The 24,024-nt window shown below is 44.6% G+C and overlaps 1 protein-coding gene across 1 annotated transcript in view; it reads right to left on the minus strand.

Annotated features, from left to right (window-relative positions):
* Positions 1-24,024, minus strand: part of LOXL2 (lysyl oxidase like 2) — an 81,402-nt gene that overhangs the window by 11,809 nt on the left and 45,569 nt on the right. Inside the window, exons 6-8 of the mRNA XM_060268311.2 lie at positions 19,972-20,155; positions 15,929-16,080; positions 11,443-11,610 (exon numbers count right to left, since the gene is read on the minus strand). Coding sequence (XP_060124294.1) covers positions 11,443-11,610; positions 15,929-16,080; positions 19,972-20,155 — 504 coding nt within the window. The remainder of the gene's footprint in view (positions 1-11,442; positions 11,611-15,928; positions 16,081-19,971; positions 20,156-24,024) is intronic.

Here is a 24,024-nt window from a genome sequence, read left to right on the forward strand (position 1 = left end):
TGGTTGGCTACTGTGAGAGCAGGATGCTGGCTCAGATGGGCCTTTGTATTAAGAAAATTTTAAAAAACTATCTTATAACTATCCCATGCTAATCAGTGTATGAGTCCCTCCCTACTAATCTAAATTGAGTTTGTTTTTTTCTAAAAGGTCTGTGAATCTCCTGTTGCATTAATCTGCCTTATAACTTAACACAGGCAGTGTCAGGACTCAGCTACATTAGTAAAAAAAAAACAACCACAGCATTTTGAATGCATTATAAACATGCAACACCAGATGGTGCTGTAGAGCAAAAAACTTTTCTATGTGATTTTACATAGTGTTTTTATTCTTTTGTTTTAACAATTTAATTTATGACTTTTCTCCTGTGTGTAGATCAGGCACCCCCAAACTTCGGCCCTCCAAATGTTTAGGACTACAATTCCCATCTTCCCCGACCACTGGACCTGTTAGCTTGGGATCATGGGAGTTGTAGGCCAAAACATCTGGAGGGCCGCAGTTTGGGGATGCCTAGTGTAGATCCACCCTCAGTCTGAATCTATTTGTGGTTTTTGTAGCTATTCCTTTGTTCCTATTGATTATTGCTATTATTCACTGCATTTCTTGAATGCTCAAAGTGCTACACCTTATAGTAGGCTTATAAGAGGCTACTATGATCACCACCACGTCTCAGCTGAGGCTGAGATAAAGCACAGGACTCCCCCAGTGTATTCCAGGAACTGTAGTTTACTCTTTAAAGGTAAAGGGTTGCGCGCTCATCTCGCATTATTGGCCGAGGGAGCCAGCGTATAGCTTCCAGGTCATGTGGCCAGCATGACAAAGCTGCTTCTGGCAAACCAGAGCAGCACATGGAAACGCCGTTTACCTTCCCGCTGTAGCGGTTCCTATTTATCTACTTGCATTTTGACGTGCTTTCGAACTGCTAGGTTGGCAGGAGCTGGGACCAAGCAACGGGAGCTCACCCCGTCACAGGGATTCGAACCGCCGACCTTCTGATCAGCAAGCCCTAGGCTCAGTGGTTTAACCACAGCGCCACCTGGGTCCCCAGTTTACTCTTTACAGAGCAACAATTGCTAGCACTGTTAACAAACTACAGTTCCCAGGATTCTTTGGGGGAAGTGATAGTGTATATGCAGTCCCATAACGTTTTGAAATCAAGTTTTGAAATTTGAACTTCCACAGCTGTGAAAGTTACAGAGCTGTACTCTTTCCTCTCACAATTTAGTAAGTAAACTCAATGCATGCTGTCATAGTCCTGGCATAGGTGGGGGAACAACGCAGAACAATGCTGTGTCAGTCATCACACATTCTTTACCCAGACATTATTGGGGGGTGGGGGTGGGGAATCTGCTGCCATTCATTGTCTCTTGCAACACCTAATTAAGCTCTCCGAGGTTTTTTTGCTACTATCTGATCCTTGGATCTAGGAAGCATCTATTTAGCAGCTGGATCCCAGACCGCTGACGTTTGCCCAAGAAGAATTAATTGAATTATGAGCAAATTAAAATGCCACCTCCTTGAACTCCCTGAGTAATGGAGACCTGGCACCTGTCCTGGAAAACAGGCAACAGCTCAGTGTCTTGTCATGCATTTTCTCCCATTGAGCTAACCAGGAGCCAAGCACAGGAGATGGGCTGAGGCTGGAGTGGCTTTTTCCTCAAGTAGCTGCCCTGCCCAAAAGTACAGGACTGACCACTACTGCAAAAAAAGGGGGGGGGACACAAAGCTGTGGTATGGAAAGCTTTAAGAAAATATCTATGCTCACTTAATAGAGGCGAGAATATTCCTTGCTCTCTTTTTCTGCTAGTTCTTTCAAATCACTGTATGAAATTCAACTCTGCACAACCCTCTGGTTCCCTGGCCCTCAGTCCCCACATCAAACCTTCATGAGACACTCCTGCCATTCGGAGGAATTTTTATTCCTGCCAAGCAAGCCCAATCTTTCACTTTCCACTCAGTAACTGCACATATAGTCACCATTCCATGACTGGCCCTTCCTCCACGGCAGTCAGAAAGTGATCAGGGGCATTACAGCAGCTTAAGCAATGGGAAGGCAAGGCTATGCAGCTGACAGCCAGCCAAATCTATGTACAAAGTGATAATATATTAAGCTCCTGTTAACATTTGATGCACCAAATCAGGCGTAACCTTACTTTATTTACAAATCTAAGCAGTGCTTTTTCTAAAAAATGTTTAGGGGTACTCTTATTTTCCTACTCATATTAAAATATTGCCCCTCAATGAGGCCAAACTTAGATTCACAAGATGTTTAGGGGTATGCATACCCCTGTTTCCCCCCAGAAAAAACACACTGAATGAATATAAGAGTAAAAGCAGAGGTAAACAGCAGGCACTCCTGCAAGGCAGCAGATATCAGACCCCTTTTGGGAGGCCTATCATCGCCCAGAGGCCTTTTCAGCTAACTTTCGACTTTCTCTGCCTTTTCTCCCAAACTACCAACTTCCATTTGCTATCTCCCCTTAGCTCTGCATGTGCAACCTTCCCTAAACTCTGATGAGTGTCTCATTCGAACAAAGATATCATCAACTATTTTCTAATCATAGATTGTATCCAAGGCAGGTCCCATTGAAATAAATGGACTTAAAAATTACTCATGGCCACAGATTTAAGCGGGTCTCCTCTAAGCAAGGCTAGTGTTGGGCACAATCCAATGAATTCCCATCTGTGTAGAGTTCACCTGGCTCTGAACCAGCAAGCAGTCTAATCAAGGACTGGCCAGCCAGCAATGTAGCACCATTATTAATATGTCAGTACATCTGCATGAGGGACGCGGGTGGCGCTGTGGGTTAAACCACGGAGCCTAGGGCTTGCCGATAAGAAGGCCAGCAGTTCGAATCCTCATGACGGGGTGAGCTCCCGTTGCTCGGTCCCAGCTCCTGCCAACCTAGCAGTTCAAAAGCACGTCAAAGTGCAAGTAGATAAATAGGTACTACTCCAGCGGGAAGGTAAACGGTGTTTCCATGTGCTGCTCTGGTTCGCCAGAAGCGGCTTAGTTATGCTGGCCACATGACCTCGAAGCTGTACGCCGGCTCCCTTGGCCAGTAAAGCAAGATGAGCGCCGCAACCCCAGAGTCGGTCACGACTGGATCTAATGGGCAGGGGTCCCAAGATTGGAAAGATTTCAAAATGTATTTTAAAAAGCATGGTAAAATTGAGTATTAGGAATGGATTTAGAAGTATATAAAAACTGCAGGTTAGAGAATTAGGTTAAATATGTTGTTAGATTGAGAGAATTGAAATTGGGAGGATTTTAAAATTATGAATTAGAAATTGCTAAAGATGAATAGAAATGAACCGCAGATAGGGGGAATTCGAGGAAGTCCCCTTGCAGAATGTTAAAGGGAAATAGTTTACTGTATTTTAGTTTTCTTTTTATTGTATATTTCTTATGTTGTTTTATGTTAGTGATATGTTTGTTTTATGTGTTGTTGGTTGTGTTTAATTATAAAATGAATAAACAATTATTTTTTTAAAAAAATAATGCTCAGGGGTCCCTTTACGTTTACCTTACACCTGCATGAGAGACCTAGTGTGAACATGCTAATGCTGGAACTGTACCAGTATGAGTGAAATTGTTGCTTCAGAGCTGAAGAAGGAAAATGGTCTTGGTAGGGATGGATGGATGTCTATTACTGGTCCATGTCAGTTTTGCATGTGTTCATTCCAAAGTCCTCTGTATTATGTTTCCACAGTAATCCACGATTAAAATAATAACAATTCTGCACATGAAGTCGTATTTAAAGAACAAGGCCAGTATCCAGGTAACACATCCCATTGGTGCAGGGATTTTCTATTGTGCAATGGAACGTTCCCCCTCGCTTCTCTCCATGCAGGCCACACACCCTTCCCAAATCTGCTCCAGAGGGTTGGGGGAACCCCTAGAACAGTGGTCCTCAACCTTGGGCCTCCAGATGTTTTGAGACTACAATTCCCATCATCCCTGACCACTGGTCCTGCTAGCTAGGGATCATGGGAGTTGTAGGCCAAAAACATCTGGAGGCCCAAGGTTGAGGACCACTGCCCTAGAACACATTTAGGGGGTGCACAGGGGCAGGAGGTGAGAAGTTCCATTGTGAAAACGAAATCATGTGTCAGTGGGAAATGATAGTTGACAATTGCCTACTATTTCCTCTCAAAATAGGCATTCATAAATATATTTATTTTTCATATGCATTTTGTTACATTTTTGTTATGTGAAGTACTGCCTCACAACATTCAGAAAAGTGCAAATTCCAAAGAATAACTGCATTCCAATTGTATGTCACTCTAAGTGCTGCAGATCAGCCCATTAAATTAGTTCTAGAATTCTCAAAGAATGGATTCCTCAAGCAGACCCACTCCAGCTGGACTTTCCTCCCGAGTTGTTAATATTGTTTATTGTGTTTTTAAAAGATATGACTGAATGCGACTTGTAAGGCACTTTGGTATGATCCAAGGGTTATCTCAAACTACTATGTTCTACTCAGAGTAGACACATTACAATTAATAGGACTAAGTAAGCAATACCCATTAATTTCACTGGGTCTTCTCTGAGTATAAGTAACACTGGCTATAAGCCTATACCCTGAAAGGCGATTGTAATAAATAAATAGCAAGCAACCTTTGCTGGGGACTGGCTTGGTCCTACAACCCCTGGTCTATCAAACAAGCTGGAAGGTTGGGAAATGCAACAGACTGTTCTTGAAGGTTACTCCAACCATCCTAGCCTCTCCTCCTCATCTGGTGGTCTGATGATGCAATTCATTGTGAATGCAATGATTCTGGACTCGCTATAGCAATTGGGCAGCCAAGCTTTGAATTCCCAACTCCACCCTGAAAACCACAAATCATCTATTAATTTATCAGCTTGATCTGTTTTGAGTCAGAAGTGCTGCCACAATAATATTGTTGCCTGTTGTATAAACGAGGCCTCCCTTGCAACATCTGTGTGTTTGGAAGGACAACAAAAAGTTCACTCTGTAGCCAAGATGCACTTTTATAACTAATACCATGGAGATGGTTTGTAAAGTATTGGAAATTATTAAAAGTTATGATAAGATCCTGAAAAGATGGACACCACGTCAATAGCAATGGGGCTGTTTTTAAATGCAATACTGACAATCCTTTTTTAGTACTGGAGGTGAAGTTTTCAGTGTGGTTTGGTTTTGGAAGAAGGGATGTCATTAATGCTTTAGCTGAGATTCCTGCATTGCAGGGGGTTGGACTAGATGACCCTTGGGGTCTCTTCCAACTCTAAGATTCTATGAGAAGCCAATTGTGAACGGGGCCTATTGGCTAGCTGCTGTGAGATCGCTAACACTCCAATTCCTGGAGCAGTTTTTTAAACATTATTACCGGTATTATTATTTTAAAGAATCTTGCTAGCATACCTTCCTTTTTATTTAGTTCCACACAAACACCTCATTTAGTTCTTAACTATATTTTGTTTAATTTTTTTAAACCTCCTGTTTGGTTTAAGGTATTTTTGAACTGATTGAAATGTTTCTGAGTGGCTCAGATTTACTTTCTAATGCTTGATAAATCATGCATGTGACCATCTTATTGAGCATCAGGCACACTGGCTTGCCCCTGCGATTAAGGGGGCCGGCACATGCAATGTGCTCACATCATGCGCACACACCACATGCACTTCACGGGACATGCCGGTGAGCCCCCGCCCCACATGGCTTGACATGTGACATGAGCATATAGGGAGGTGTGTGCATGAGTGTGGCATGTGCACATCACCATGGAATACTGAGGGGCTCGGCCCCCTCCTTGAAATTTTTTTTGGGGCCCTTGGCCCCTTGGCTCCCCCTAGATGCTGCCCCTACTGAGCATGCAGGAGAGGCATATGTGTGTATATGTTTGTGAAGACCGAGAGCTAACCTAGCACTGAACTCGCTGCCAAGCAAAAGACACATTGTGAAGTCTCTGGTAAAGGACCCCTCATGGCTGCTGTTAAGACATTATGCATGTCCCCACACTCTCAGCTTAAAGGTATTTTTACAGGAGACTGAAATTGGCTTTCTCTATATACAGGCAGTCCGCATTCCTGTATTTACTACATAGGAAGATGCCTTATACCAAGTCCATAAAGCTCGGTATTGTTTACACTGGCTGGCAGAAGCTCTCTGGAATTTCAAACAGCATTCTCTCCCAGAGCTACCTGCTTCTCAATAGTTGATGGAGACTGAAACTGTGACCTTTTACATGCAAATTGTGCGCCCTGCTCCTTAGCTTCAGCAACATGTGGTATAAATGCAAGAAGGGCATCAGATTAGCACTACAGTGGTACCTCGGTTTATGAACACAATTGGTTCCGGAAGTCTGTTCATAAACTGAAGTGTTCATAAACTGAAGTGAACTTTCCCATTGAAAGTAATGGAAAGTGGATTAATCTGTTCCAGACAGTCCGCGGAGTACTTAAACTGAAGTGTTCATAAACTGAAGCGAACTTTCCCATTGAAAGTAATGGAAAGTGGATTAATCCGTTCCAGACGGGTCTGCGGAGTACGCAACCTGAAGTGTACTTAACCCAAAGCATGGGTGTAATTGGTTCCGGAAGTCTGTTCATAAACTGAAGCATTCATAAACTGAAGCGAACTTTCCCATTGAAAGTAATGGAAAGTGAATTAATCCGTTTCAGATGGGTCTGCGGCGTTTGTAAACTGAAAATTCATAAACCGAGGTGTTCATAAACCGAGGTTCCACTGTATTGTCCTCTTTGGGCAAGATCCAAGGCAGGGAGGACATCATAAAAGGATATGCTTCTGAAGGGTGAACGAACTGTATGTACTATTGCTTCTGCAGTAACACATGGTCTAGTTAATTACATTGCCAATAGCCCCCTTGCACGGCTGCACACACACACACACACACATAGGGTGCGCCCTGTTCCACGCACAAGGGTTGCCGTATATTCCAATCAAGGGTACAGCCTGGAGGAACACAAGGGCCTTTTCTCTTGCAAGTATCAGTAGCCCCAGCCACAGGAAATGCCCCACATCAAACAGCACTGGCCCTGCTTATGTCAACACAGCTGAGAGATCAGAAAGCATGGTGTTCCATGGATGTAGTTGCCCTCAACTCTTGAACTAGGAATTGGCAGCCGCACAAGAAAATAAACCAAATCTCTAAAGTGAGGCCTTCCAGCTCCAGTTTTAAGAGGAACACACAGCAGACTGTAGCACTAGCTCCCCTTCCTGCCACCTCCTCTAGCCTTGACAATTCAGGTGTGTTTGGGCACCAGCTTATTTCCTGGGGAAATGTCCCAGAAACAGTTGGTGCCTTTTTGCATCATATTGGGGGTGGGGTGGGGTGGGGTCACCGAAGGGAGCTCCATTTTTGGGTACTGTTGCAAAACAGAATTCCTCATCTAAGAAGACCTCACTTCCTAGCAGCGTCCTGCATAATGTCTGAACAAGGTCAAAGGCTGTGGCTGCAGCCCTGCTCATTCTGCACCCAGTGTACTCTCACTGCTAATCCAACATCTAGCCTGTCCTTTCTTAGGAAATACTGCATTTCGATGCATTTCCCCTCAAAGTAGATTTGAACTGAATTGAGAAAAACAATGAGCTAGCTGTGTTTTAAGCTGGCATTGTGTCACAAACTGAATGTATGATCTTCTCCCTGTGAAGAGTTAATCCAAATTCATTGGCTAGGAAGGACTCTTTGTCATCACCTACCCACAACAGAATGGACAAGATCCACTGGTGAGGATAGGCTTGCCATATTTTGAAATGCAAAAAAGAGGATACGTTTGCCAATGGTTTTTTTTGGGGGGGGGGGCTGCATGTGCATTGGCCAGCAAGTGAAGCAACTGACATGAAGTTCTCTGAAACTAAGGAAGGAGAGAAGTGTCACGCACCTTCATGGAGGGAAGGGAAAGGATGTGCCCTGGCTTCCAGGGGGCAGATAAGCCATAGCGTTATTTTGTTTTTATTCAGTTTTGCTTCTTTTTTGGGTTATTTCCTCCCTTCCTGGCCCCCTCACACCCTTGGTTTCTCCACAGCCTCTCATGCTGCTAACTCACAGACTGGCACCTGGGAGCTCAGCCTGCCTCATGAGGGGGGAAGGAAAGTGGCTGGTGGGGTTGGAGAGGTTGGGGAAGCGGCTGTGGCAGCAACTGAAGAGGAGACGATGCTGGTCACAAGCCCACAGGACATCTTTGGGTTACCATGACCAGGACAGCAGAGGCTCTGGGCTGCCAAGGGGAAAGGCCAGCTGTCTCTACACATGTCCACCCGCCCACTCGTTCTCTTTACCATCCAGCCATGCACTCTGCAGACCTCGCCTGCTGCCTGCCTGCCTGTCTCCTCCCTCTTGCCTGCCTGCCCGCTCCTACACAACGCACACCAAGCACGCCGGCAGGACACAGATGCACTTTAGGAAAATAAGATTGCACCTGCGCATGGGGGTATTTAAGTGCCACCAGAAGTGCACACACCATGGAGGATGAAAGGGATAACACTGCCACCTGGACTGTGTGTGTGTTACATATGTGTGTGTATGCCTCCCCCCCAACCCCAACCCCCCAAACCCGGACATTTTGCAAAATTAAAAAAATCTGCCCAGATAGAAATATTAACACTAAGAAAGAGGATGTGTCCAGGAAACCCCAGGTGTATGGCCACCCTATGTGAGGGGAGCACTGGTCTATCTTCTCAAATGGAGCTGCAGGTGGCAAACTGGAAGTCTCCTAGACAACAGATTTACTCACCAGTAGTACCCAAGCCTGCTGTTTCATAGAGTTGCTTTTCTGCTTAGCAGAGCCTTTTCCATGCAGACAGAAACCAAAATTCTCTCCCAACAATAGTTTAAACCCAACACATTTTATAATATAGACCAAAAGAGCTCTAAGAATTGGAAGATTTGAGTGTTGCCTAGATGAAGATTTAACTTTCACAACCTAATTAATTAAGGTGTTATAAGTCTTGAGAATTTTGTGTCTTCCAATAAAGCAGGGCTGGGGAATCATCTGGACAGTGGGGCAAACCTGGCCCACCAGGCACCCCCCATTTGTCCCATGCTATGGGGAAGCCAAGCCCACAACTGGGGTTTCAAAGGGCAGACATGTTACACCATAGTGACGGCTGGTGATTGACAGTTGGTGGCATCTGTCAGATATAGCTTGCCAGGGGTGAGAAAACAAAGAGCTAGCCCAGGCATCCCCAAACTGCAGCCCTCCAGATGTGTTGGCCTACAACTCCCATGATCCCTAGCTAAGAAGACCAGTGGATGATGGGAATTGTAGTCCCAAACATCTGGAGGGCCGAAGTTTGGGGGTGCCTGAGCTAGCCCACTGGCCAAAAAAGGTTCTCCATCCCTGCAGCAGAACATCCTGGGAAGCAGAAAGTTCAAAAAGGAATATTTCTCCTAGAAAGGAACCAGGTGTTGTGAACTTTCTGGGTTAGCTAAAGTGGAAGGTTCAACTGAGGTCAGGAGGCCAATGCAATTGCAGCTTCCACAACTCTCTGCAGAGAAATGCAAGTTTCCCCCCTGGCAGGAAAGCCAAAGCGTGGCTGAAGAATAGCAATGTTTCCTTGAGCGGAAAATGCTTGAGTATGGCATCAAGTAATGAACAATAATTGTGAATTTAAGTCTTAAATGGCCCAGGAAATTAGGGCCTCGTCACAGCATTCAAAAAATATATCAGAAAATAAGTGGGTGACTGCATAAAAGAGGGGCCTGGGTTTGGGAAGAGCTGCTGACGCCTCTCCGTAAAATAGAACAATCCCCATTTATGTAACTCCCTGAGCTCCTTGGAGGAAGGGTGGGGATACCAATGTGATTAATCAATAAGCTCCATGACAGCTGATGACAGGCAAACTGAAGCCAGAAGCCAGAGGCCCAGAAGGGAAAGGACTTCAGGCAATGTGGATATTAAGGCAGGTCTGTCCTCTTAACAAGCATGGGACTACTGTGTTTCTCCAAAAATAAGACACCGTCTTATATTTATTTTTCCTTTAAAAAACCCCATGGTGGCTTATTTTCAGGGGATGTCTTTTTTTAATTAAGTATGTAATATAATATAATATAATATAATATAATATAATATAATATAATATAATAATATATATTATATTATATTATATTATATAAATAATAAGTATATTAAGTAGTTTAACCTACAAGTTTAAACTGCCTATCACTATGGCTTATTTTCGGGGTATGGCTTATTTTCGGAGAAACACGGTAGCTCTGCGCAGCCTACCTGTGGATTTGGTACCATCCTCATCCCAACCAAAAACACTCACCAAAATATAGGTGGTCTGCTTCTCTCGTGCGGTTGGATATGATTTCATCTTAAACATTCTCCTGGAGTTCTTTCATTTCTGTATTGCATTTTACTTGTTGCAGCAAAGCTATTATACTGTCCACTTTCTACCACAGTTGCTTGTCTTACGGTAATACTTCAAGAATTTTCAATGGGTACTGTAAGACCATATGGCTTATTTCACAAAGACATTGTAACTCTCCTGCAGTGACCTAAAACCAACACTACTACTGTACTTTCTCCCCATGGGTACAAATTGCCCATAAAGAAGAAGTGGATTATTTGGGTATGTATAGATGAATGTTCAATTTCCACGACCCATTTCAAGTCTCACATGGCTCAATAATTTTAGGCCTCCCTAGTTTTGCCAACTTTTAATACAAATGAGGTTGCGATTCTCTGATGTATGACTGGAACATTCCTTAAAAGCAGAAGTTAAGGCTGCTTGTAGCTCATGCTATTGGAATTAAGGTTAAGGTCTATTGACAGCTGGGCTGCTTGTACACACTGAAGCCAATGTGAAGCTCCAGGTAGTTCCCATCATGCATATGAAAACCTCAGTGCACTGTGGACCAAAAGTTGAGTGTGCCCCTAACAAAGGAAGGGGAACCGGAGGCCCTCCAGGTTGTTGAACTAGGGCTCCCATCATCCCTAAGCATTGGCCAAACTGAGTGAGGTTGGTAGGAATTGGAGCCCAACAATATTTGGGAGGCCACAGTTTCCCATTCCTACAAAATGCAGCCATCATTTTTTTTCCTGTATTTTTTTTTGTAAAAGAAATATGTGGATGAAGAACGTTTTGTGTTTGTGTTTGCAATTATGTTGTTTGTTAATGTTTTTAACAAGAAAATTAATAAAAACCTATTTTTTAAAAAGAAAATGATAGGTGGTTCCCATGTAGCAGGTTAGTGTTCAAATTGGATCCTAGGTAATACTGCTCTTAGAATAGAATCATAGAGTTGGAAGAGACCACCAGGGCCATCCAGTCCAACCCCCTGCCAAGCAGGAAACACCATCAAAGCATTCCTGACAGATGGCTGTCAAGCCTCTGCTTAAAGACCTCCAAAGAAGGAGACTCCACCCCACTCCTTGGCAGCAAATTCCACTGTCGAACAGCTCTTATCCCATTGGCCCACTAGGAAACCAGCCAAGAGTTATCAGCATACCTGGAAGGCATGGGCAGCATAGCCAAGGCCCAGCTGGCGACAGACCACCATGGCTTCTATTGTGCCCCATTTGTCACTGCAGACTGTGCCCCACTTGAGTGTGCCATTGTGCTCCCGGAGGACTTCCACCCGGCCTTCGTAGGGTGTGCGGCCACCACTCAAACGTATCTGTAGATTATAAAAGAAGAAAAATAAAAATAAAAAGTGATAGCTCCTGTCACCAAAACAAACCTGGTCCTGTGCAAACAGCAAAGGGGACCAAAATTCCTTTCCTGTTGAAACATGTTACTTAGAAACTTAAATCTTTTGCGTTTCTGCGCTGGGATAAATATGAAAACCTTTCGGAAAGCACTAGACAAACAGCAGTGTGGACAAGCAGCTATGCACTGCCTCCCGTGTTGGAGGTGGATGGCCTGTGAATACTTTGCTGGTAATGAAAAGCATTGTGCTCCTTCCTGCAGGCTTCCCATCAGCATCTGGCTGCCCATTGTGAGAACATGATGCTGGGCTAGCGCTCTTCTTATGTTCCCACGGAGTTCAATGCAGCTTACTCCCAAGGAAGTGTGCACAGGGCAATTCTACACAGAGCACTAAAATGGGGAAAGGAGAACAACAAGAGCAACAAGAACAGTCCCTGGCAAATAAACTTATTAAAAGTCAGTAGCATCTTCCCGGCTGGCCTGTGTGATTTCTAACAGCTAACACAGTTCTGTCTCTAGTTGACTTGCAAGCATCCAGATAATCATCCGAAGACCTCCAGTTCGTAATGGCTGAATTGCACAAAGGGTTCATCCACACGTCTGTTTGTCCTGTTCCTAGAAAGCACAAGGCTGAGTGGTTTTTTTGCATGTTTGGTGCTTTTAGGCACAGGGCTGAGCAGTTTTGGCTTTGCGCCACTGCTTTCCCCTGGAAAGCCAGCTCTTTAGAACTAAATAGGAACAAAATGCAATCTGTGGGAAAGCCCAGTTGCCGTTTGTTCCAATTCAGTGGTTAAGCAGCAGGGCAAACGGAGGTGTGGATAAGCCCAATGTTGATATAGTTTATGTAGAACTATGGGCAAGATCACGGACCCAGGTGGCGCTGTGGGTTAAACCACTGAGCCTAGGGCTTGCTGATCAGAAGGTCGGCGGTTTGAATCCCTGCGACGGGGTGAGCTCCCGTTGCTCAGTCCCAGCTCCTGCCAACCTAGCAGTTCGAAAGCACGTCAAAATGCAAGTAGATAAACAGGAACCGCTACAGCGGGAAGGTAAACGGCGTTTCCATGTGCTGCTCTGGTTTGCCAGAAGCAGGTTTGTCATGCTGGCCACATGACCTGGAAGCTATACGCCGGCTCCCTCAGCCAATAATGTGAGATGAGCGCGCAACCCCAGAGCTGGTCACGACTGGACCTAATGGTCAGGCGTCCCTTTACCTTTACCTTTATGGGCAAGATCACTATGCTGGGATGTGTGAAAACATTCTGAAGTTCAACAGTGGCCAGTGCTTTAAGTGCCCAGGGTGTCACTCCATTCACTTAGAGATCAGCTGGATTTAGCGACCTTCCGGCCTCCTCTGGGACCTACAACCTTTTACAATTGGCTCTAATGCTTCATCGGTGGGTTTATGGGCTGAGATGATTGGGAGCTGCTTGACTTTTTGCTTGCTGAACTTTCCACTTCTCTGCATCACTCATTATAGGAACAACTTTTAAAGGCCTTTCTTGCCCATCTGTCAACCGCCCCCTTAATGCAATTGCATATCGATTGGTGGTTAATTTGCCAGTAGCTGTGCAGATGAAGTCAGTCATGTGGGACCTGGGAACTTTGCTGTTATTTTTGACTTCAGCAGACTTGTGGACTGGCCACCACTCAGGATCGGGTCTCAGAGTATGCCCCCTTCCCCCAGGACATGGGGCCTGGGTTTAAGAAAAGCCTTGTACATAGCAGAAGTTGCAGAGCCTCTTTGGCTGAGGGTCTGAAACAGATGTTGATGTGATCTATGCCTATAAGTAATCTCTAATGCCAGGTATCACAGAGATGGGCACAAATGTTTAAGTGTGAGAAGGGCTTCCGATCAGCTCCAATTGTTTGGTACAAGGCAGCTTCCTTAGTGTCATTTAAAGTTGCATATTTGAGAAAGTTTTAATGCTACCAGCAGTGAGAAGCACCGGAGTGTTTATGAAGCACAGATCTTGAAGAATGACTAGCATGTTCTGCTCTCTGGCTCTAAAAGAACACAGATGTTAAAGTGAATGGAACAAGTAGAGTCTGGCCAAATGATCAGGATACAAATCCCACAACTTCAGTGGTCTGCTTGCCAGCCAAGATCTTGAGCCAACATTTGAAGGTGACCTCAATGTGAAGGGATGAGCAAAACCTCTTCTCATTCTCATTAAAACTAAATACATATTTAGTAACACTTTTAAGAAGTAGTCCAAAGCATCACCTTGGGGTGGGGTGGGGACACAATAGCTACCTGAAGAGCCTTATTTGAACATCTGCAGTGAGGTTGAATATGATATGATGGCCTCTTCAAGTGGCTGCCATTTTGCCAATATAGTACTGCAATGTAGCACATCAAGTGCCCATTTGCAAATATGTTAGCACCATTACATAGGACTGTAATGGATTTTGTCTTTTGCTTCAGCCTAGACTGGAGTTGCCCTTAGCTCCTTGACCCATACTACTCTGCTGCTATGATCCCCCCCCCCCAATACAGGTAGAACAACAAATCCACAAAGACATTCCCAAGTGTTCTTTTGGCACAAAGCACATCCCTTGTGTTTCCTTAGCAACACTACTGAACAAGCAAGTTGTATCCCAATAATACTGAAGGGGAATAGCTCAGAGTAAAAACATCCAGCACTCTTCTCAACATTTTGATTGTGGCTGTACTATTTTGTGCTTCTAAAATTGAAAGAAGCCTATTTTCTTGGTGTTGCCGTAATTATCAATGCATGACATGTCATTGTGGCATACCCAGGGCTTTTTTTCAGCTGGAACTCACCGGAACTCAGTTCCAGCACCTCTCAGGTGGGCACCATTGCCATTCTAAAAGAATGAGGAAGGTTCCCATGGTGAGTTCCAGCACTTCCTTTTCTAAAAAAATACCTGATGAAGGAAGTAACATTGATCAGAAAGCCATGGGCACAATCTGCTTGGAAGTTCTCCTGCACCTTGAGATGTCCTTTTGACTAGAGATACAAATACTTCAACCCTGAGATCTTCAGCACGCACAACTATTGTCTACTATTGAGTTATGGATCTTGATATGACCAGGCAAGGGATGGAGAGATCTGCATTCAGGTTAATGTTGCACGACTCCTCCTTCTATACTCCAGCTTAAGTACTGCAGCCTTGAGGATAAAAAGACCATGCCGCGTTTTCCCTTCCCTTCTGCTACCACTTTGTTCAACATCTTGTGTGATGAAAAGTGCAGGAGAATTCAAAAAGCTTGCCCAAAACTTTCTGACATTTTGGTTGATCCTAATAAAGCTGTTGTGGCACTGTGGATTTTGGATTTCACCCACAATGGGAAAGTTTTGATGTCATAATAAACACTAGTTACAGGTAGGTAGCCGTGTTGGTCTGGCATAGTCGAAACAAAATAAAAACATTCCAGCAGCACCTTAAAGACGAACTAAGTTTTTATTTTGGTATGAGGTTTTGTGTGCATGCACACTTCTTCAGATACCAAAATAAAAAGCTCATACCAAAATAAAAACTTAGTTGGTCTTTAAGATGCTGCTGGAAGGAATTTTTTTATTTTGTTTCGACTATGTCAGACCAACACGGCTACCTACCTGTAACTAGAACTATGGAAGGCACCACATTGAGCCACATGAGGTATCTGAAGAAGTGTGCATGCACAACGAAAGCTCATACCAAAATAAAAACTTAGTTGGTCTTTAAGGTGCTGCTGGAAGGAATTTGTTTATAATAAACACTAGTTTAGCATGACAAAGACCTACTTCAGAAAGCCTCAGGTTTGCTCATTCCCACCTCTTTTCTCTTCCTCTGGTGCTTAAATGCAGCTAGTTGTTTCATAAACTAACAACCTGTATATAGTGGGTTATGAAGCTAGTTTGTTTATTTTTAAAAAACCATGGTAAACATTAGTCAAAGGCTAGCTTAGGATACCTATGGCAACTAAACTGTGGTTAAGGGAAATTGGAAGCAAAAGCCATGCTAGAGGAGAGGCAGGCAGGGAAGCATGCAAGCCCTTCCCTTGAACTCATCTAGCTTCATTCTTGGCATGTTCAACTATGGTTTAGTGTGACATTTTGAAATGGTCAGCATGGTTTGAACTTTCCAACTTTTGCAGTAGCTGTGGAAAAGGGTGCTGGCTTTCTGAAATATTCCTGTGAATTAGCTCCTGTGAGTTAGCTCAGAGTTTATTTTCACACTTGTTTGTGTAGGGAACTGTTGCTTGTGGAAAATATCATAAATACCAAAAAAAAGCAGAAAAATGGTTCTCCCATTATAGACAAGACAGCTCTGTTCCTTACCTGGTTTTGGAACCCCATAGCTGGAACATTGCATCGAACAGAAGCATCTTCTTCATGAGTGCAACTTCCTAGCTGTGTGCTGAATTTGCAGTCTGTGAAAGACTTTTCAAATCCTTTGCAATTTGCTTCAGTGACATGAATGGGGCCCATACCTTGAAGAAGGAACACAGACATTCTCAATTTTCTACAGCAAATAAGATGAAGAAACAATGGATTTCGGATATCATACTTCAGAACTATAAACTTATCAAATCCCAAGATCTAGAAACTTCAGATACTAACCCAAGAAGACCACAGAGTAAGGATTTCTGCTAATGCTTCATGCCACTTTTTAAAAACTGCTTGAGAAATCATTTCCAGTAGTTTATTTTGCTACAAATAAAGAGGCCAGAAAGAAAAGAAAGGCCAACTTTCCACCTCTCCATCATTTACAAACTTCAGCTCGGGAACTGAAAGCAAAATATATATATTACCCAGCACTTTTGGCAATTTCTTCCCTGTCAGGAACCTGCATTTGATCAAGCTCTGACATTTCAGTGGGAACTAGGATACTTTTTCCAGGGCAATATAAAAGAACAGAAAAACAAGTAACTTCAAATACAGGTGGGCTACTTGAGGAGTCCAAGATTGTTTGGCCTTCTGAGAATACAAAAGGATTCCACAGGATGTTTTGAGCTTCAATAAGGCTTCAATAAGTATTTTATCATCAAAAAAAATTTGGTTTTTTGGGTGTAGAATGACTCACACTTCCCACTTTAACATAGATAAAACCAGGACCTAGTTAGCCAAAGTTGATTGCTTGTTAAGCCTGAGGCCCTTTCTCCAATAAATCTGTTGCAGCCTGGACCTATGTGTATTTACTGAGAAGTCTTGTGGCATTGAATCATAGAGTTGGAAGAGACCACAAGGGCCATCCAGTCCAACCCCCTGCCAAGCAGGAAACACCATCAAAGCATTCCTGACAGATGGCTGTCAAGCCTCCGCTTAAAGACCTCCAAAGAAGGAGACTCCACCACACTCCTTGGCAGCAAATTCCACTGCCGAACAGCTCTTACTGTCAGGAGGTTCTTCCTAATGTTTAGGTGGAATCTTCTTTCTTGTATTATGAATCCATTGCTCCGTGTCCACTTCTCTGGAGCAGCAGAAAACAACCTTTCACCCTCTTCTATATGGCATCCTTTTATATATTTGAACATGGCTATCATATCACGCCTTAACCTTCTCTTCTCCAGGCTAAACATACCCAGCTCCCTAAGCCGTTCCTCATAAGGCATCGTTTCCAGGCCTTTGACCATTTTGGTTGCTCTCCTCTGGACACATTCCAGCTTGTCAGTATGCTTCTTGAACTGTGGTGCCCAGAACTGGACACAGTACTCCAGGTGAGGTCTGACCAGAGCAGAATACAGTGGTACTATTATTTCCCTTGATCTAGATGCTATACTCCTATTGAGGCAGTCCAGAATTGCATTGGCTTTTTTAGCTGCTGCATCACACTGCTGACTCATGTCAAGTTTGTGGTCTACCAAGACTCCTAGATCCTTTTCACATGAACTGCTCTCAAGCCAGTTGTCTCCCATCCTGTATTTGTGCCTTTCAATTTTTTGCCCAAGTGTAGTACTTTACATTTCTCCCTGTTAAAATTCATCTTGTTTGCTTTGGGCCAAGTTGTCTAATCTGTTAAGGTCGTTTTGAAGTGTGATCCTGTCCTCTGGGGTAGGTCCCTACAATACAATAGAGGTCTTAGTCTCTAACGCATTCATGATGATTTGTGTTCACAATGCTATTGGGGCAGTCACACATGGTTCTGCTTTCAATATTATTTGCAAAACCCTGCAAAGGTTTTGGTGCAATCTTAGCATTTCATTTCCAGTGAGTGCATATCTTGTAGGCAGCTGCCTAGATGTCATAGCTCTTCATACCACAGGTGTTCACATAGAAGGTCGGCATAGTTCGAATCCCCGCGATGGGGTGAGCTCCCATTGCTCGGTCCCAGCTCCTGCCAACCTAGCAGTTTGAAAGCACGCCAAAAAGGTGTTTACGGTGCGCTGCTCTGGTTCGCCAGAAGCAGCTTAGTGATGCTGGCCACATGACCCGGAAGCTGTCTGCAGACAAACGCCGGCTCCCTCAGCCTGTAAAGTAAGATGAGCACCGCAACCCCAGAGTTGTCTGCGACTGGACTTAACTGTCAGGGGTCCTTTAAAAGGTAAAGGTAAAGGGACCCCTGACCATTAGGTCCAGTTGTGACCGACTCTGGGGTTGCGGTGCTCATCTCACATTATTGGCCGAGGGAGCTGGCGTACAGCTTCCAGGTCATGTGGCCAGCATGACAAAGCCACTTCTGGTGAACCAGAGCAGCACACAGAAACACTGTTTACCTTCCCGCTGTAGCAGTACCTATTTATCTACTTGCGTTTTGACGTGCTTTTGAACTGCTAGGTTGGCAGAAGCAGGGACCCAGCAACGGGAGCTCACCCCGTTGTGGGGATTCGAACCGCCAACCTTCTGATCGGATAGCCCTAGGCTCTATGTTTTAACCCACAGCACCACCCTTTTACCTTTTTTAAACTGATGTGAAAATCCCCAGTTTGCCAAATCATAGAATCCTAGAGCTGGATCTGCAGGATCCTGCCACACAGGATGCAGTTATAGCATCCTTAACAGAGGGCTCTCCGGCATCTGTTTTAAAACCTCTAATGAAGGAACCTCTAATACCTGAGTCAGCCTGCTGCAGTGTCAAACGCCCCTTACTATTAGAAAGCATCACCCACTGTCTGGCCGAAATATGTCTCTTTGCGATTTCTACCCATCAGGTCCTAGTCCTGCCACCTTGAGACACAGACAAGAAGTTTGCTCCATATTCTGTTATGACAGCCCTTCAGATATTAGAAGACCACAATCACGTCTTCTCTTCTCTTCTCCAATCTAAGCATATCCAGCCTAGATGGGTTTTAAGGACTTAAGAAAGGCCTAAAATCCATTTACGCTAGCATTTTGCCCCCAACATACAAAGCCACCTTATTGGTTACAGCATCGATCCATCAAACCAAATATTGCTTGCTCTGGCTGGCAGCAGCAACTTGCCAAGGCCTCAGGTAGAGAAAGGTCTTTTTCAGCTCAGCCACCCAAGACGGTTTAAAAAAAAAAAAAGAGTTTCCAGGGTCTGACTGTGTAATGTGGCAGCAGGCAGCACGCTTGAGCTCATCACGTGGCAGCCAAAACTTTTCGGGTGATGGCTGGCACTTCTGCAGCCATAACTGCAATTAAATTCACATCAGAGAACTCTTGTGTGCTGCTTGGCTGGCAAGCCTGCATTTTTAAGATTCCAGAGAGCTGCAGTGTGTCTCATACGTTTTTATTCCTTTTCCTTTTCCTTCACCCCAAACCACACAGCTCTGGAGGCATTTCACCCTTCCATTATGTTTTATGGTGTGGCTTTTGGTTAGGTAGTGGATAGTAACACAGGCCAGGGGGACGATTTGGAGGCTTGAGGAAGAGTCCGTGGAAACAATTGCCTCACAAAGCTGCGAGGAACCTTTTCCCCCAGCTTGAGGACCATGCTCCCTGCTGGGGGCCACATGCCCGCAATGGATGGGGCCACAGGCAAAACTGGGTGGAGCAGCCCTGGTAACCTTTACCCTGCATACAGCAGGCTACTTTCTATCCCTGTGGCCCTCCAGATGGTGTTGGACTCCAATTCCTCTCAGCCCAGGACCGCATGGCCAATGGCCAGGGGAAGATGGGAGTTGTAGTCCACCAACACCTGGAAAGTCATAGAGTTCCCCATTCCTGTTCATCCCTTGAGTCTTTGTCAGGAAAAAAGACAGGGTATAAACAAATATAACCATCATCTTAATACTCTCAATGGCAGCAGCTTTCCAAGGCTTGCCCAGCCCTTGACACTTGGTCCCTTTATTTAAAACCAGAGGTGCTGGGGAGTGAACCTGGCAATTTCTTCACACAAAGCAGATGCTCAGCCACTGAGTTCTTCATCTTGCTGTCCCGATAGCCCACCCTGAAGGTCCCTTCACAGGAAGCATGCTTACCTTGCCCAAGCCTTGCACCCATAATAGCCTCTTTGGCAGATCCAAAGCCTAGCTCTCGGCAGACCACACTTGCAGAAATGAGGTTCCACTGGTCATCGCAAACAGTTCCCCATTCCCCATTCATCAGCACTTCAATGCGGCCTTCACCAATCTTGGCTCCACCCTTTAACCTCACCAGTGGAAACTAAAAGATAAAGACCAATGGAAAAAAACCTTTAAGTTCATAGGAATGTAACCATCACAGGCAACTGTCTATAACGTGGAACAATTTGCTTCCTACTAGGAACTGGAGATGAAATGAACTCAGTTTATAGATGCAATTTTCCTGAATACACTACTGGAGGTGGCAAATTGTTGTTAAAACACACATTGTTTTGTAAGGAGAGAAGTTTAAGCGGTGCAGCAACCTAGGGCACGATTCATTGTGGGGATAGAGGAGTCGTTTCCTCAAATTTTCAATCTTTAAATCAGTTCTTCACATTTTCACAGCAATTTGCTATTTCTTTTTTAAAAACAAAACAAAATCATACACAGTTTTGTACAAATTATTTGGTCAGAGAACTGCATCACAAAATTTGGGGAATGCTGAATCTTGAAGAATAGATGTGTTTTCAGTTTATATACTGGTTTGAGAAATGTGAACAAGGTAATTTCTCATTCAAATGCAAACAAAATGAATTTTTCCCCTCCCCCCAATTTATGGGCACTTCAAGGAATATGAGGTAGTTCCTGACCTACTTTCTTTTTAAACTCTGCCTTAAAAGGGACAGATTAGGCTTCGCAGTAGTTCACAGGTCAAGAGGAGCTTCTGCGTCCCCTCCCTATGACTAGCTGAAGCAGGCTAGATTGTGTAACCCAAACACATATGTGCACATTTTCTAAATTTGGATGGAGGGGGGGTGAAAGATGAATTTGCATGATTAATTTGATTTGTTTGACAGTATTTTGTATCAGGTATAAAGATCTCATCTTTCAGCCTTTACTAATAATGATAATGATTTTTGAATTCCAGCTCCTGAAAAGTTGGAATTAAAAAGAGACAGAGCTATGTCCACTCTTATGCTCATGTTCCTTCAGGTCCCCAAATCCAACAAGAACATCCACAGCTGTGAGCCATAGGAAATATTTTAAATAAACTGAAAACAGGTTCCTCATCCAAGGACACGATGTACACACTCCCCCATAAGGTGAGAGGACTGAAAATCCATGCTTATATATATATACAAAACAAATAGAGCAATTTTTGGTGCTGAAATAAATGCACTCTCTGATAACTCATACAGGATAACAGGGCTGTTCCAGGAACTCCACCCTGGCTAGGTTAGTCTGAGATTCCATTAGGGGGAAAAATCCTCCTACTCCCACAGAACTCAGGTGTTTTGTGGATGCATTTTGGAATCAAATGATGGTGTGATAGAGTCATCTGAGCCAGACCAGAGTCTAGTGATGCAGTGCCTTGAAATTCCACCAGAGGGCTGGAGCCTCTCTCTGATTGGCTACCAAGAGGGGGGTGGAGCCAGTGCTTTGGGAGGGAGAATAAAACGAGCCATTTTCTAAGATAGTTGAGCAGATAATTTAAGGGAAAGAGCTGGAGGGGTAGTCAGTTCTGGTCTGTGTGTGACATCCACTCTGAGGAAAATATCTCCAGCTAGAGAAAGGGGTGTCTCAGTTTAGATGGGAAGACAGGCTGTCATGTCTTGGGAGTGTATTCAGGCAGGAATTAACTGGAGGGCTGAGTCTGAGCCAGGGAAAGCAGAAGCTGCAAGGATACCGTCTCCTTGGGTCTCATTCCAGTCATGAGGGGAGAGAAGCTTTTGCAGCTGCATGATTTGTGAAAGGCTGGAGATTTAAAGAGCATCAAGTGTTTGTAATCTGGAGATACGTACTGTAAACAAGGCAGGCTTAAGGCTTGTGAGTTTACAGCTTAGTGAGTATTTCATCTCCACAGCACTAAATGGAAAGGGCAGGTGGGCAGGTGGTCTGCCCTAATGCTTGTTACACAAATAACGTCACAGTGCATTGCATTGCAAGGATGTTTCTCATGTAGATCTAACGCAGGCACCCCCAAACTTCGGCCCTCCAGATGTTTTGGACTACAATTCCCAGCATCCCTGACCACTGGTCCTGTTAGCTAGGGATCATGGGAGTTGCAGGCCAAAACATCTGGAGGGCCGCAGTTTGGGGGTGCCTGATCTAACGTCATCAGTGCTTTCTTTCTTCATTTACCCTTAACATGGAGTAAATATGCAAAATCTCAAATGGTTCTCTGAGGCCCTCCCACTCAGCTCTGGATGAAACAAATGAGATGCAAGGAGACCACTCCCACCAACTAAGGATACCTCCAAGTACCACCAGGCCACAGCAGCTCAGGTCCCTGACCTGCTGCATCAAGAACATACCATAGGAAGTTGCTTTAAATTGACTCTGTACAGTGGTCTCCCTAACCCAGCATGGTCTATACCAGGCATCCCCAAACTTCGGCCCTCCAGATGTTTTGGACTACAATTCCCATCTTCCCCAACAACTGGTCCTGTTAGCTAGGGATCATGGGAGTTGTAGGCCAAAACATCTGGAGGGCCGCAGTTTGGGGATGCCTGGTCTATACTAACTGGCAGATAAAGAGGAGTCTCGCCCAGCCCTGCCTGGAGATGCTAGGGATTGGACCTGGGATCTTTGCACAAAAAAAAATGTGGTCATTCCACAAGCTAGGAGCTAGGTCCAGGGAGGGAGGAGAATTTTGTTCAGTCAGCCCTTTTGAGTGAACCGGCCTAATTCACACCTTCCGGACTAATACACGGATCAGAACATAACTCTCTTGTAGATTTCAATCGTCTCTGAATTTTGTGATATAGTTCTCAGCTCAAAAGAAGAACCAATATGTGTGAAGAGATCCATAGTTTAGAATATAACACCTTCAGATATACTTATATTGAGATATAATACATATTTAAATATGAATGTTCATATGGTTGTTTTTTTAAAATCACAAATTAATGTGGAAATGGCAGAAGAGACTCATAAATAAGCACATGTGAAACTGACATAGACTAGAAATAGACCAATCTGCCCACCCCTGGCTAGCTGTGTCTGGTTGAATGTGCCACAGAGACTGTACTACACTCCCTTTTAATCAAAACCTGCTGCTCACACCCACTTAGAATGGTTGCAACATTTTGATTTCCAAAAGGTCGGGCATCCTGCCAGTTGCTTTAATTTGCTCTTAATAGCATCTGCCTGTTCTGGGCAAAATCTGGGCAAAAGGACCCAGCACCGGGGCCACCGCTGCAGCAGTGAAGGCTGGACAGGGCGACATTCCTTAAACTTGCAATCGGGCCCAGCCTTCACAGCTGCAGCGGTGGCCCCGGCACTGGGTCCCTTTGACAATGGGGGGAAGGTGGGGGGGAAAGGAGGGAGGGCAGGCGCAATTGGGATCCACGTCAGCTGTGCGGCTCCCTTTGACATGGGGGGAGGGGGGAGAGCTGCTTGGGGGGAGAGAGCTTTTGCCTTGCTTTCCTTCCCCCCCCCCTACTTAAACCATAGCTGCCAAGTTATCCCTTTTTAAAAGGGATTTTCCCTTATGCTGAATAGGCTTCCTCGCGAGAAAAGGGAAAACTTGGCAGCTATGCTTAAACTCCCCCCTCCCGCGTCCAGTTAGCCACCACCTTCCACACAGCACCCTGCGCAGGCTCCTGGCCCCTCCAATGACAATGGGTAGATCACTGCCAGTTTTTTATACTGGGAGTAGATCGCAACCTTTTGTAAGTTGGAAGCGCCTGGCCTAGGCTAATCAATCCAGCTACATACATCTGACTACAACCTAAATGGCATCATGCTTCCTGTGTTGCAATTTCTATCTCTCCTATGAATGTAGGAAGCAAGGTGTGACACTAAAGCAGGGGTCAGCAAACTTTTTCAGCAGGGGGCCGGTCCACTGTCCCTCAGACCTTGTGGGGGGCCGGACTATATTTTGGGGTGGGGGAAATGAATGAATTCCTATGCCCCACAAATAACCCAGAGATGCATTTTAAATAAAAGGACACATTCTACTCATGT

This window comes from Zootoca vivipara, chromosome 14 (assembly GCF_965207765.1).
Source record: "Zootoca vivipara chromosome 14, rZooViv2.hap1.1, whole genome shotgun sequence".
In the NCBI taxonomy this organism is placed as follows: domain Eukaryota; kingdom Metazoa; phylum Chordata; class Lepidosauria; order Squamata; family Lacertidae; genus Zootoca; species Zootoca vivipara.